Source organism: Wolffia australiana, chromosome 12 (genome assembly GCF_029677425.1).
Source record: "Wolffia australiana isolate 7733 chromosome 12, ASM2967742v1".
Classification (NCBI taxonomy): domain Eukaryota; kingdom Viridiplantae; phylum Streptophyta; class Magnoliopsida; order Alismatales; family Araceae; genus Wolffia; species Wolffia australiana.
This window is the reverse complement of record NC_135846.1, coordinates 3,057,558-3,071,760: the sequence shown is the minus strand read 5'-3', so window position 1 is coordinate 3,071,760 and position 14,203 is coordinate 3,057,558. Positions and strand designations below refer to the sequence as shown.

Here is a 14,203-nt window from a genome sequence, read left to right as displayed (position 1 = left end):
AAAAAAGAAAAAAGAGCTAAATACAATAGCTCTCACTGACACCTAGAGAAGATGAGGTCGTCTTTCTTTCCGGCTGCCGTACGGTTCGACCGAACAATGTTCTATGGTTTGTTTGACGGTCTTTGTTGGCGAGAGCACTCTTTTTTCTTTGTCCTGGTCTTACCCATGAGGTTCTGAAAGAAAGAATGAATCTATGCTCTCTTCCATTCTAAGGTTCTGCAAAGTAGCTGGCCAGCGATCGCTCAACTGTTTGAGAGCAGTGTAGTATAAGTGGAGATTCAACGACTGAACAGGGGGGGAGATATTTGGCTCTATTGAAGATTTTAGGAAAATTTTTACATTTCCATTAGAGCTTGAAATAATATATATGAATGACTCGCTATTCACTTGGTTTATGGCCAATAATAAGATGTTGTTATGTAGGAAAGATGGCCCAGTGGTTCAAGGCCCAGAAACCCGTTTCGACATTGATTATTTACTTTTCAATTTCTTACCAGGTACAACAAGGAATTAGTTGTGGAATAAATATCATCAAAAGGCACTTTAAAAAATTTGACATATGTGACATTTGGATGTCATCCGTTTAAAAAATTCACTCTAAACGTTTTTTGACTGCCTTGGAACATTATTTCTCTCAGACATTGTATGTGAATTGTGTAAAAACAGGTACCATGGATTATGATGCACCTTGTTTCCAAGGCTTGCTTAATGTTGATGGCCTCGCCGAGATGATAGAGGAAGTAGGAGCCCAACAAATCCGCATACCACGGCGGCGTGTACTACTTCTCAAACAGAAACTAGCAAAGCAACCCCGAGACTATATTGTTATCGACGTCAGCTCAGACTCTAAATCAGACGATGATGACACCGTCAAAGACATTTATGATGCCAATAGAGGAGATGGCATGGAGTGCTCGAGGCGTGAGAGCTCACCCTCTCGCTTGATAGTTCGTCAAGTTGCACACCTCTACTATGACATCAGCGAATGACGGGGCAGACTAGGCAATCCACTTTTGCATTGCGATGAGGGCTCCCCCAACTCCTGCTGGCATGAGTGACCATCTCTTGACCTTCACTAGGTGACACCTATGTACCTTTCTCTTCCTGCAACATGGGCATGAGCGAGTAGGGTACGCATGTGATTGGGAGATGTATGCTCGCTCCACGCCTAAAATGATGGAAAACACTACTTTTTAACAATAAACATTTTCTGGGTGGCATCCAGGGTGTGGACGGATTGGTCTACGGGCACAACTGCAGGGTTGAACGTACCCTGCACCGTAGTTTTGCCAATAGTAAAAAAGAGCGTCATTCTCCCCAGTCCAAAACATCCAAATAGGGGTAATTATGGAGCACATCCTTACGGAGATCCTTTCTCTCACACCACCAGACTTCATGTTTGAGCCCCACAACCCCATAAAACATGGAAGAAAAGTAATCAACACTCAATGGAATGACACCATATTTTGGGAGCATCACAACTTCATTACAGCAATGATTTCTTCTGTCCAGCGTAATGTCAGTCGCTTCGCTTCTCCAGAACTTGTCGGATTAACCCGTAGGGGCGGCAACGGATGGCTTATTGAGTAATCCACTCTTTTGATGTTTTGAAACTATGTTGCCAGAAAAGTCTATTAACTTTTCAAATTGAACTGAGCTTTGAAATTTAGCCAACGAATACGTCTTTCATAGTTTTAACTCAAATAATTGAATCATTAATTATAGATTAATCTTGTAGACTTTAGATTTAATTATATGTCTACATATTACATAACTATTTTTCAAAAAAATTCCACCTATCTATTACTTCCAAGAAAGATAACTACAAAACATTTAGTGATTTCACATCTACTAGTTATTTCCCTGAAATAATCATCTAGTGACTAACACCAACGAAAAGTAACTACTGTTGAAAATGATAAAACCATACTCATGCTTAAAAAAATTTCAAACCTATTGATTATTTTTGTAATATTCAGTTAGACCACCAAATTTAAAGTAACAATTTTATTTCAAATTTGGTGTCTCGCTAACTTTGGTCATCTAACTTAAAATCCAATATTAAAATAGACCTCCAAATTAACATTGATATTCAATTACACCAATTTTAAATGCAGGGTTAAATACCTAGTTACTTTCATTTTTTCCATGAAAAATAAAATTTCCAAATTCACATCTTGTTTGTATTCGTTTGTGAATGAACACAAATGTGATTTTCCTTCTGTTCGTTCATCGATGAACACTGTTCGTTCGATGATGAACAAAAACTTCCCACTCTTAATAGCACCACCTAAAATAATCATAAACATGCCATCGTTTGAGCTCCTTTACTTAAAATTACGCAATTTAGATATTTACATTTTCCTCACAAGCCCAACATTTCATATTCACATGGATCTTTACTATTTCTACACATAAGATTCCAGTTTTAAATGTTACAGTTCCACATACGCTCTAATGAGGTAATTGTGATAAATTGATTCCCTACTGTGAGACATAGTTTCACACAAAAATTGTGCTGCATTTCTAGTGAGTAGTCCCAAGTACCATTACAGAATCCCAATACTCAAAAAAGTATTTACTATAGTTCTATTACATCTGAGTACCATTGTTGTGTTTGTTTTCTCATGGTCCATCGATGATATCATTACTTTTTATCATTTGACACTTGACCATGCCCATATCCAATAACTGAATTAGTGCTTTAAGTTAATAAAGTGGGTATGGTTTCAAAAATGGAATCATCTTGCGTTGTATTACTCCAAAGATTTTTAATAAACTTCAAATTTGGTGATGAATAATACTACATGACACACTCTAAACTATTCTCTGTCATTTGTCGTACCCCAAACATCCCCTTCACCCCAAAACTTGATTCACATGATAAATATTATGTGACCTAGAATCCAATCATGTTTCCCCATCTCATTTATATTCATCTAATTCAACTTCATTTATCATTTTTCATATGTGATGTTTAAAAATGAAATCTTTCGATACACACAGTGATTAAGTGAATTATGATAAAAATCATAACATGGAGATTACCAGTCTTCAAGCTGGTATCATTAATATTCCTATTCTGTGATACTTGAATTATGATAAACTATTTATTATTAGTGTCTCTACGTGAATGGCCATATGTTTGGAAATATTCATCATATACATAGGGTTATTTTATCAATATGGTAACAACATTCCAAATGAATCGTATTTTATCAACAAGTGGGAAATAATGCATTCATCTTCCATTAATATAAAACAGTAAATACAAAAAAAGATTGGAGAGGAAAGAAACTTTACTCTAATGTTTCTATGAGTTATTACCTTCTCGTAATAATCAAGACAATACTGCATTTTGAGCTAGTTCATGGTTGAGTTATGGTGGAGATATACATTTTAAATTAATAAGAGGTTTTCAAATTATTCCAAACCAAGAAAAGAGGTTCCGAAGACGCAACTTTAGGAGCAGAGCAAAGAAACGACGGAGCAGAAGGGACGAAGCGAGTGGCTATTCTGCTTGCTGTGCATCCCTTCTTTCTTGATAGACCGGCGGTCCCTTTCTTTGAATGAATTAGACACTATCCCTTTAAAAGTGGTAAAGTTTAATAAATGCAGTCTTCCTTGGTTGATTGATTAGTCACTTAATTCAATTATTTCCAAAATAATTGAATTATGTGGAGAAAGCATGAGTTATGAAAATTTCAGTATGGTACATGAAACTATTTATATGATTTTTTTTGGATCTCACAGCAAAACAGAGGTGGCATCAAATGTAACAGACAGAGTGGGGTAGAAAGACGGAGAGAGAGATGATGATGACAATGCCGATGAAAGAGAGAAATATGATAAGTGAGAGATGATGATGATAAAGAGAGAGAGATGATAAGTGAATATGACAAATATAAGTGAGAGATGATGATGCTGACAAATGAGAGAGATGACGACGAAACATAGAGAAATGATAGGTGAGAGATGATGATGATGACCGAGAGAGACGATGCTGGTGAAAGAGAACGAAACAAGGTAAATCAACAAGTGGAGCTCAAGAAAGAGAGAGAGAGAAAATGGATTTGGTACAAGTTTGGAACATTTCATTTGATTCTAATGAACTCGCTGGTAATATCAATACAAAGATATTGTCTAGTTTTTCTGTTGAATCAGATACCACCTTAGAAAAAAAAGAGAAAAAAAGATAAACCAGAACAAAAATGTTGAAACTTCTATTCCAATGATTCTTAGTAGAAATGTCAAGACAGAGACATAATTCACTCCTACTGTTTACCTGATAATCTCTGATTTTCCCTGTGAGAGTAGGGACTAATACCACTCCTACACTGGGATAATTAAATTAAGCCAAGGAAAAATGAAGAAAAAGAAAGTCGAATGTTGAACATGATAAATTTTTGGAGCTACTATTCATGTGATTGTTCAATTGTCCTACTGAAAATACAATGATGGAAACAAATTCATATCTTCCCCCCTAAATCATATTCATTGGGAACCTGGGTCATCAGTAGAACAATCCCCAAGTGACAAACTAATGAATGGGCCGCCGAAACATATGGAGAGAGAGAGAGATGTGTTCCGGGTATCTTACAGAGAAAGACGCGGCCGGTGACGGAGAAACTCAAACTGGAACTCGCCTTCCCCGGTAACGATCCAAAAACTGAAGTCGACAGATGGCACAGCGAGGTTACAGAAGCGAAAGAAACACGGAATTACGATGAGGTTCACTTTTGAAAGTGTTGACTTACTGCAGTCACAAATGGTTGCTGGAAGAGCCAACCGAGGACGGGGATCCTCTGCAAGAACACTGCCAGAGTCGGCCAGAAGCCGCTGCCGAATGATTAAGAAACATAAAAAATCACCGGTCAGAGCACTGATAGATCAGCCCCATCAAAGATAGACAGTTACGTTTAGAAAATATCTATCATAGTCCATATTGTAAAACATAGGGTCTTTCGTGTAATTTTCCATCGTCGTACAACCAACTTTTGTAACGGATCGGCCTCTCGAAACACTGTCTTTTCTATGTTCATCGATGTAATTGTGTTCTTGTTCCGCCTCCATCTCTCTCTATATCCATCCAATCACTCCCTACACTTCTTCTTCTCTCTCTCTCACTTACATACTCTGATGGTTGAGTTTTTTGGCTCAGATTGAGGCTGGCTTCATGAAAGATAAAGGGTAGTTGTTACTAAGAGCACCATTTTTTAAAAAGTAGGGCCTTTTGTGTAATTTTGTTTCTAAATAAGGAAAATTATTGGTTTGCTTTCAATATTTTTAATAGTTTGTACCGAAAAATCCAATTTTTTTTTAAGATTTGCTGCTTTGGGCCTTTTCAATTGGACCTTTTCTGGCTCGATTTCATTTACGACAGAGACAGAAATTCTCATAAATATCCAAAAATGGTTAAATTATTGATTGGCTGAAGTACAAGATCAACGTACCTGAAGAGAACGATGAAGCCATAGGATTCCAAAATCATCCCGACAACAGGCCATCCGATGAGGACAAGGAAGAAGCCAATGCTAAAGGAAATTGTACCCTGATAATAATAAAATAATAAAATGTTAATCAGAAGCAGGAGGGGACAAGGAAAAGAGAGCAGATGAATCTGGAGTGAAATAAATGATCAACCTTATAGTTCCTGCGTTTGGTGAAAAACTGTACGGTTGATTTTAATCCAATGGTCAGCATCACCCCCGACACAAAGAGGATCTGAGAAGCATAAAAGCAAAATATATCATGATGACTTTGAGCACTACAAGCTTGTATTTTTCAATTTGTGAAGAAAAATGGATATAAAATACCTTTCTCTATCATTTGCAAAATATATAACCAAAGTTTCAGGATATGCAAGAAGATAAAAAATGGAATAAAATCAACCAGCTATGGTTTAGATGACTCCTGTAGACGATCTCACCAAAAGATAGAGTATAACTTCTGAATTCACTTTTTGACACTTGTACCTCGTTTTTTGCAAAATAAACACGGATAAAAAACAGAATAAATTAGGGATTTCGCCAAAGGAATAGATTGCTCGATTCTTCTGCCATCTCTCTCTCTCTCTCGCGGCTTCTCTTGCTGTGAAGATCTGGGTTCTCTCTGAGGTTTGATGCTCTAAAACACTCTCCATTCCATCAGCTCAAAATAATGAAATAACTGCATTGTTCATCACTAGTATTTACCAGAAAATTCCAAAAACACATCTAACTTTCTAGATGAAATGCACAATAAAAGGATTTGTCAAGAAAGACTCACTCACGTTTCCCATGGCGAGTAAGCCTTTGTCAAAGAAGAAGAGGACACCCAGAATTGAGAACAGTATTCCAAAGCCGGTCAATCCAAGTCCAATCTCTGCGTAAATCACAAACAGACTTTTAAGTACAAAATGATTGAAAACTATGAATTTCTTTTTCCAGAGAAAATAATTATCCGAATTTAAAAATTGTACTTCTGTATCAGATAAAATCTCAGTTGTGAAGTGAACCAGAAGGTTGTAAAAATTAAAAGAACCATAATGATATGAGATTGGTCTGTCAATGAATATCCACACCCACACGAAAAGGGTTAGAGCAGATTACCAAGAGGCTCAATCAGTGAGTCCACACCTCTTGATACTTGTAACACATTAGCTCTCATTCTTCCAATATCAGACTAAGTTAATGCCAAGCTCAGAAATTTTCAATAAAAGAGGTTATTCTAATGGAAAAGCTAATTAATTTACTTTCACCGCATCAAAACTTCGATTTGATGTTTGTTTTTCCATCTGTTCTATTCTACATCCTCTCTTTGAAGCTGCATAGACTCCCCTCCTAGGAAGGAAATTTGGAGACGAGATAAGGAAGAGAATAAAATTGCACGTTTCAGAGTTTGTGGAAGCCGAAATGTCCTTGAATGGCTGAATTCCTCGTCCTAGAATCTTTCTGTGATCCTAAGAAACAGCACAGTAGGCGCTTGTGATAGAATCCCCCAAAATTAAGATAATTTGGTGGATATAAAGATAGAATGGCATTTGGAGAAAAGATTAAAAAAGATAAAGAGCTACCAGATACAGTAGTCATGCCGCCAAACCATCTGGATATATTTCTAAGTCGGACACAAGTCTGTAAAATATAATTCATTGATAAGTCTCCATTACATTCAGGCGCATTTACACCGCAATTTATCCAAGAGACTGTTATGTTCATTACCCACTCTTAATGGGACTATATTAATTTGGTCTTACCATCATAATATTGTTTGAGAAAGTTAGCCAACATATTAATGGAAATTGACATTCTCCCCAGGTCATCGCGGTCATTCTGTTTTGAAATCCTAAACCCCTTTTCGAGTAATTTCAGCATTTTCACAAACATCTTTCCAACTTCTTGGAGGCAACTTGAACCCTTGGAAATTGTTACTTTTTGAGAAGTCAAGAGAAGGCTAATGCTATCCTTCTCAGGAGCAGACCAGCCAATTCCATCAACACCAACTGAATTACGTTGAGCAATACTTTCAATGGATTCCTGCCAAAGATGACTGGTAGGATCCCCGGGCCATCATTGGGGGCATTCTTGTCCTCTTGCCATTAAGGGCATCTAGGCCCCTCCCGTCCCATGTTTCCTTTAAATAGCACAGCCCTCCTCGAAGACGGGAAGTTGTTCGTTAGAACTGTGTGTTGTCCTTCTCGTATCTCTTCGTATGCCCAAGCTCTGTCTCCCCTCACTGATCCCCATTTTCGTGATTGTCTCTACCTCATCGCGTTTCGAGGTGACTCGTCCCCGGCTGATCCCTATCCCCTCAGCTCGGCCTCTCCCCAACCATTCCCGTTCTCTTCTTCACCCTGGGAACTCTCCTTATCCTCAAAGTACATCGGAGACGATACGTCCTTAGTGGGATCGTATCAATGCCTCACACATCAAGCTTGTCAATCACATTGGAGGGTCCAGCCGCATCGTAGTTTGAAGTTTGGAATGACATCCTGGGTTCCCACCACTGGACTTGCTTTTAAACCCAACTCAATCCCAACTGTGGCCTCAAGTCTGAATTGACATATCATCACTCGTCCAAGCTTCAGCAGATGGGCACTATCAAAATCTTGATTGTTCAACACAATGCTCAAAGACCAATGATTTCCATAATTAATGAGCATTATAAATAGACTTCAAATACAAAAATATTTCGAACAAGATTGAAGAAAAAATCGTGAACCACATAGGAAACTTAAAACCTGGCAAATCAAAAATTTCTTAGCTTATGCACGTAAATTGCCGCCCATAAACTGACGAAAGTAGGTTTTTTGCGCTTATCATGCGAAACTGGGGTGGATAAAGCATGGATTAAGGCATAGAGAATGTACAACACATAGAGACTGACACTACATGAGGAAAATTGATGGCCTCTGCCTCAAAAAAGGATAGGTAAATCCTTTTACTGTATTGCCCTTGATTATATGAGAAGGGGACAATGATGAGCCATGATCGTATCCATCATTCTCCCTCATTGGGATTACGACAACAAAATTATTAAAGGAATCATCTCCGATCTGTAGGTAAAATGAAGATGGCCATGATAATGACAATTTTATCCTGTCATTACCTCTCATCACTATCCCTCTGTTAACCTCACTATGACGATGACAAACAATGTCCACATCGTCATCGTCATTCATGCAACCAGGCCGACCATTACAGTGATGAAATCGTCCTCATCACTCCAGGTACCGACAAATCTGATGACGACAACAATCAGCAGTCCTTGGGTGACAATGAAGACTTTTGTTATCGTCAGCAAACATTGGATATACGGTCACGAAGTTATCTCGACTTCAGTGATAGCATCAGCGAAAGACACGAGTTTTTTAACAACAATCAAACATTCATCTGTAGATGGATGCGGCATTATTTCTATCACCCAATGCTTTGCTATCCACAACACAAGCCTCTGTCACTTCTTAGGAGTGTTACCGTAATATAAAAGTATCAATTAACTTAGAAAATATATTTTTTATCATTGTTTTCGAGTAGTACAACGGTTTAAGAACAAATATTTTAAAAATAAAGCGTGAAGGATACTTACTTTTCCGGTCATTCATCTCAAAGGAAACCATCTTGCAAGCTCAGCTGTCAGTAGGAAATTTAATGTTAGCAAAAAGCTCCTAACGGATGAGAAATTTGACCCAAAAAGTAAAATAAAAGAACATAACGAGACAGAAAAAATTATATCCAATGCAATGAGCTGACAAAAATAACCATGTAGCAACTCACAGCAAACTGAACAAAGGTCAATAGAGGACCAAATTCACGTAAATTTGAAACCCACAATTGTTTCCGACCATATCTGATCAAGAAAGGTGAAGTGAAGATGGAGCCAACAGGTAAGGGTTTCTAGATCCAAGCAAACAGCAGTAGAACATGCAGCCTCCGGGCGCAAGAAAAGACATTAAACCGACTAATTCCAAGAATAAAATTCAGATCCAACTCAGAAAAAAGGAATCGAAGGGAGAATTAGTAACAGAACCAGAAATAAAAAAAAATGAACTAACAGCCAAAGAGGAAGGCGATTGCCGCGTGAAAAAAGCCAACACCGACAATCAATTCACCTTAATTCACCTTAATTCACCTCCGAGAGATCTATCACCAGATCAGACAACGTAAAACCAAAACACCACGGAATCAGAAGCTCACATCGGCGGCGGCGGAGATCCGAGGCGAATCCGAAGTTCAGGAAGATGCCGGAACCGTACTTGCTCTTAGAATCCGGATTTGAATCCGCTTCGGCGAGAGTCGCGTCGCGCGGGAGAAAATTGGAGAAACTATGAAGAGAAATCCGCCATGAATGGGCAGTTTCTTCGCTTTTATACTTGCTTCGAAGCTTCGTCTACCGAGGAGACAAGGGACGGAACGGAACGGAACGGGACGGGACGGGACGGAACGGGAAAGAGACCACTCGGTCGTCCGTCTTTTTGACTTGACTGGGCTATGAGGAATAGGGAATGACGGTTTGACCGTTCCGTTCATGGTTATGTTAAACTATGAAGGATCAGTTTGACCGGACCGATTTGACAAATAGGTTTGACAAATAGGTTCAGGTCCAAGTAGGGATGGGGGATTCGGACAGATCGTTCGAATGTTTGATTGGATCGGGCATTTCAACGATCGACTACGAACACCAATCTGTCCAGTTCAGATTCGATCTGAACCCGATCTGCGCATCAGGTTCGGATCGAATGCTCGAATTCGATCCGTTTCGAACAACGTGTTCGAATTGGATCGAATCAAATGTTTGAATCCGAATTCGGTGTTCAGTTTGGCTCTTGCAGTATTGAGTTAGCCAGCGGGGGCCAGGGGCCGCAAGAGAGAAAGTCGTTGGCGCCCGCTGGCTACCGCTGGCCATTTGTTCGAACTTGTTTGAGCAGTTAGAACAAATGGCTGATCGAACACGAACGAACCAAATTGTTCATTCAAAACTTTCGATCGAACACGAACAAAGGATCTGTTCGATCAAAAGATTCAAACAGATCAGTTCGAATTGGCATTTGTTCGTTAGAATCTTTTGATCAAGATTCGAACGATCCGATCCAATCCGATCCATGATGCCTAGGTCCGAGGTACAAACCAGACCAGATTCCGAAGTGAATTATTAAGTACTTATTTAATATTTTTAAAAAATTTCTAAAAATATCAAATCCAGTTGGCTAGAGAGGTTTCTAGTGAGCTCACGTAGCCGTTATATATTTGATCATCTGTGAGCACCCTTTTGATGTAGAGGATATTTAACATAACCATGACCATAAATTTGATATACATTTACTAGTCAACATGACGAGACCGGGACCGGTCCAGACCAGACCAGGACTGGTTCGGACCAGACCGGGACCAAATAAGAACGCATTGGAACTGGACCAAAGTTTAGGCAAGGTTTAGGTCTTTGTTAAAAATCCAGACCAGACCGAGACTGTCAAACACTACATATACCTATACCTAAACTTTGTCATGGTCTCAGTTTGGTCAAAGTTCGGTTTCGATTTTGGTTTTGGTTTGGTAGAACCTATAAGTGTGGTCACATGCCTTTGAAAAAAATCATATTGAAAGTTTAAAAATCAAAGTCAAAATTTAGGTAAAAATACTAGTTAAAAGAGTTAAATAAACAACTTTACTACATAAAGATTCCATTTGTGGCGACGATTCACAATAAAGTCAAAGCCAAAACTGTATTTGTGCACATTTTTATATATTTATATTTGAATATATGTATTTACATTGTCATAGTTTTACATATTTAAACATTCAAATATTTAGGTATTTACACAATTACATATCTAGGTGTTTACATTTGTGTAGTTTTGTATTTGCATTAACATAATTCATGTCCTTGTGTATTTTTGTATTTTTATATTTACGTAGTTTTTGTATTTGGGATATTTTTGTATTTATGTTCTTTGTGTATTTATCTTATTTTCATATTTATATATTTTTTATATATGTTATTTGCGTCTTTATCTGATTTACATATTTATGTATTTTTGTAAATGTTATTTACATATTTATGTATTTATTGTATATGTTATTTGTGTATCTGTCTTATTTTTGTATTTTTTTGGTATATTTTACTTGTGTATCTATCTTATTTTCGTATTTATGTATTTTTTGTATATGTTATTTGCTCATTTTTATTATTCATCTATTTATGTTAAATATTTTATGGAAACATGAGTAGCGCAGTTGGCTGAATATTTTGGTGTGGGCGTGACCATCCCACTATCAACATTTTATTTAATATTTTTTCCCATACAACATTCAATCCGGTTTTCTCATGGAGTCGAATCCGGAACCGAACATTCAGGAAACCTGATATTCCCGAACCGACAGTATCAGTTCAGTTCGGTTTTACTGAATTTTGGTAAAAAATGGCGAACCTAAGGAATAGCATATGTCATCTGTCACATCATTTGTCCTGATGAAGGATCCGTGACAGATGTAACGATGGACGAGGTTTTAATCCCCTACTGATGATGGATGATGTAATGAAACACTTGTGACAAGTGAGGTGATGGTGATGTAAAGTCTCAGATGTGTAACATGGATGATAAAATTATGCCATTTTTATAACGAAAAGAGAGATACCTAGAGAGAGAAGGAGAGGGAGAGAGAGGGTGAGAGGGAGACAGAGGGATTCATCGTAAGAGAGGTAGCGGGAGAGAGACGGTCTGATAGACAGAGATTGACCAAAAGAGTAAGAGGGAGAGGGAGAGAGATGTATCAAGAAAGAGGGACACCAAAATAGGGTGAGGGAGGGCGACAAAGAGAGATTGAGAGATAGTTAGAGAAAGAGGGAGAATGAGAGAGAGTCAAAGGAAGAGCAATAGCGAGAGAGAGATAGATAGGGACAGAGAGACTTAGAGAAAGAGGGAGACAGAGGGAGAGAGGGTCAGAGGAAGAGGGATATCAAGAGGGAGACAAAGAGAGAGAAGAGAGTTAGAGAAAGAGGGAGACAGAGAGAGAGAGAGTCAGAGGAAGAGGGACATCAAGAGAGAGAGAGACAGAGAGAGAGTCAAGAGGAAGAGGGACATCAAGAGAGAGAGAGACAGAGAGAGAGTCAAGAGGAAGAGGGACATCAAGAGAGAGAGAGACAGAGAGAGAGTCAAGAGGAAGAGGGACATCAAGAGAGAGAGAGACAGAGAGAGAGTCAGAGGAAGAGGGATATCAAGAGAGAGAGACAGAGAGAGTGTCCGAGGAAGAGGCAGAGAGAGAGAGAGTCACACAGAGAGAGACAGAGAGAGAGAGAGCAAGAGGCAGAGAGAGAGATACAGTGAGAGAGACAGATACAGCGAGAGAGACAGAGAGAGAGAGACAAGGATAAATACAAGAGTGAAGTAGTAAAAATAATTGCTCATCCCCATTGAAATATGGATTTTTAAAAGAAATAGGCTTGGTCCAAAAATAAGGGAATAAGAAACGATATTATCCATTAAATGAGAAAGAGAAAATAGGGCAGAAGTAACCCTTTCATTTAATACGATTAAAAATCTAGGGCTCAGTGGTGCATGGTATACTTTTCATTGATATGGATGGTTGACCTTCTTTCCTAACAATTACGAGAAAAGGGTTGATCTGGGTATGCCGATTAACTTTTATGAATTTGCTGAATTAAGACCACTCCATAACGAGACTTTAATCAGAATTATTACTTGCAACACATAAATTAAATTCATTTCTCACACTTTCTGAATCTTGGCAAATAAAATATATTGGCACATTTACTCAAGATTTTATGTCACTGCATTACTAGTTCAGTTTGGACAAATATATAACTCGTGCCCTAACGTGCTTTCAGTTCTATTGGAAATATTATTACATGCTACGCTCGATATCTGATCATACATATCAAGAATCTGTCAAGGAATGATCTGATAAAGCTTGCAGGCACAATGTTACATTTATGGATTCTAAAAAACATATGGAAGGCACGGTGAAATTGAAGGTCTCTGCCTTCCTATTCTTTTCCCGGACTTCGTTTTTATGAGGAAAAACCTATCAATATTGTTTTTATGGATATTCTTGTTGCCTATTATTAAACCTCAAACGTGCTAAACATTATTCACGGAACTCTAATATTTTCATGATAAAAAATTAACATCAGAATCAAAGCGCATGTAAGGGAACCGCATCAAACTTTGGTACGGTTCTCTAGTATTTCAAGAAGAGCAAATCCAAAGTTGAGAAAATTAGAGTAAAAAATAAGGTGAAAAGATTAATTAAAGGGGTCAAAGTAATCAACTTTGGTGGGCAAAGATACACTACAAAGAAAGTAGAATTTTGGCATGTCCTCTCTATGCCAAAGCTTCGTGAGGAAACAACTTCTATAGCTAAACAAAAGATAGATTTTCATGTTTTTACTTATGGCCATCCCTAACCCTGTGTAGGGATGAGAATACATTCTTATTTTTCATAAGAATGAACAGCGTCCTCAACACTCATTATTGATAATACATATCGCTTGTTCTTACGAAATTCTTATTACGTCCTCTACCTTATTATGTTTTCATGAAACATAACATTCAGTTTTGTGGGGGGGGGGCTTTTCTTGTGTTCTTAATTCATGGCTAATCCTTTCCTTATGTAGGGATCATAAAACATGTATATTTTTCTTACGAATCAACAGCTTCCTGAACCCTCATGTACTGTGAATAAATCTTCATTATTGAGAACACAGA

At 38.0% G+C, this 14,203-nt stretch overlaps 1 protein-coding gene across 3 annotated transcripts; it reads right to left on the bottom strand.

Annotated features, from left to right (window-relative positions):
- Positions 1-4,367: 4,367 nt before the first annotated feature.
- On the bottom strand, positions 4,368-9,828 carry LOC144710602 (vesicle transport protein GOT1-like). Of its 3 annotated transcripts, none has more exons than XM_078584412.1 (7): positions 9,675-9,828; positions 9,067-9,110; positions 6,272-6,363; positions 5,644-5,724; positions 5,454-5,551; positions 4,758-4,839; positions 4,368-4,669 (listed from the first exon to the last, which is right to left on the bottom strand). In XM_078584412.1, exons 2-7 carry the CDS (start codon positions 9,095-9,097, stop codon positions 4,631-4,633), a joined length of 423 nt encoding a protein of 140 aa, XP_078440538.1. In that variant the 5' UTR covers positions 9,098-9,110; positions 9,675-9,828; the 3' UTR covers positions 4,368-4,630. The 3 variants fall into 3 exon arrangements, with proteins under 3 accessions (XP_078440538.1, XP_078440539.1, XP_078440540.1); XM_078584413.1 differs by having other exon boundaries at positions 9,590-9,816; XM_078584414.1 differs by having other exon boundaries at positions 9,600-9,816.
- Positions 9,829-14,203: the final 4,375 nt, after the last annotated feature.

Excerpts from the sequence above, each read along its gene's own strand:
- LOC144710602 (XM_078584412.1), bottom strand. The coding sequence starts at position 9,097 with ATGGTTTCCTTTGAGATGAATGACCGGAAAA. Across the intron at positions 5,725-6,271 it reads GCTTACTCGCCATGGGAAAC|ATCCTCTTTGTGTCGGGGGT; the intron begins GTGAGTGAGTCT and ends TATGCTTCTCAG. Across the intron at positions 4,840-5,453 it reads GGCTTCATCGTTCTCTTCAG|CGGCTTCTGGCCGACTCTGG; the intron begins GTACGTTGATCT and ends ATCATTCGGCAG.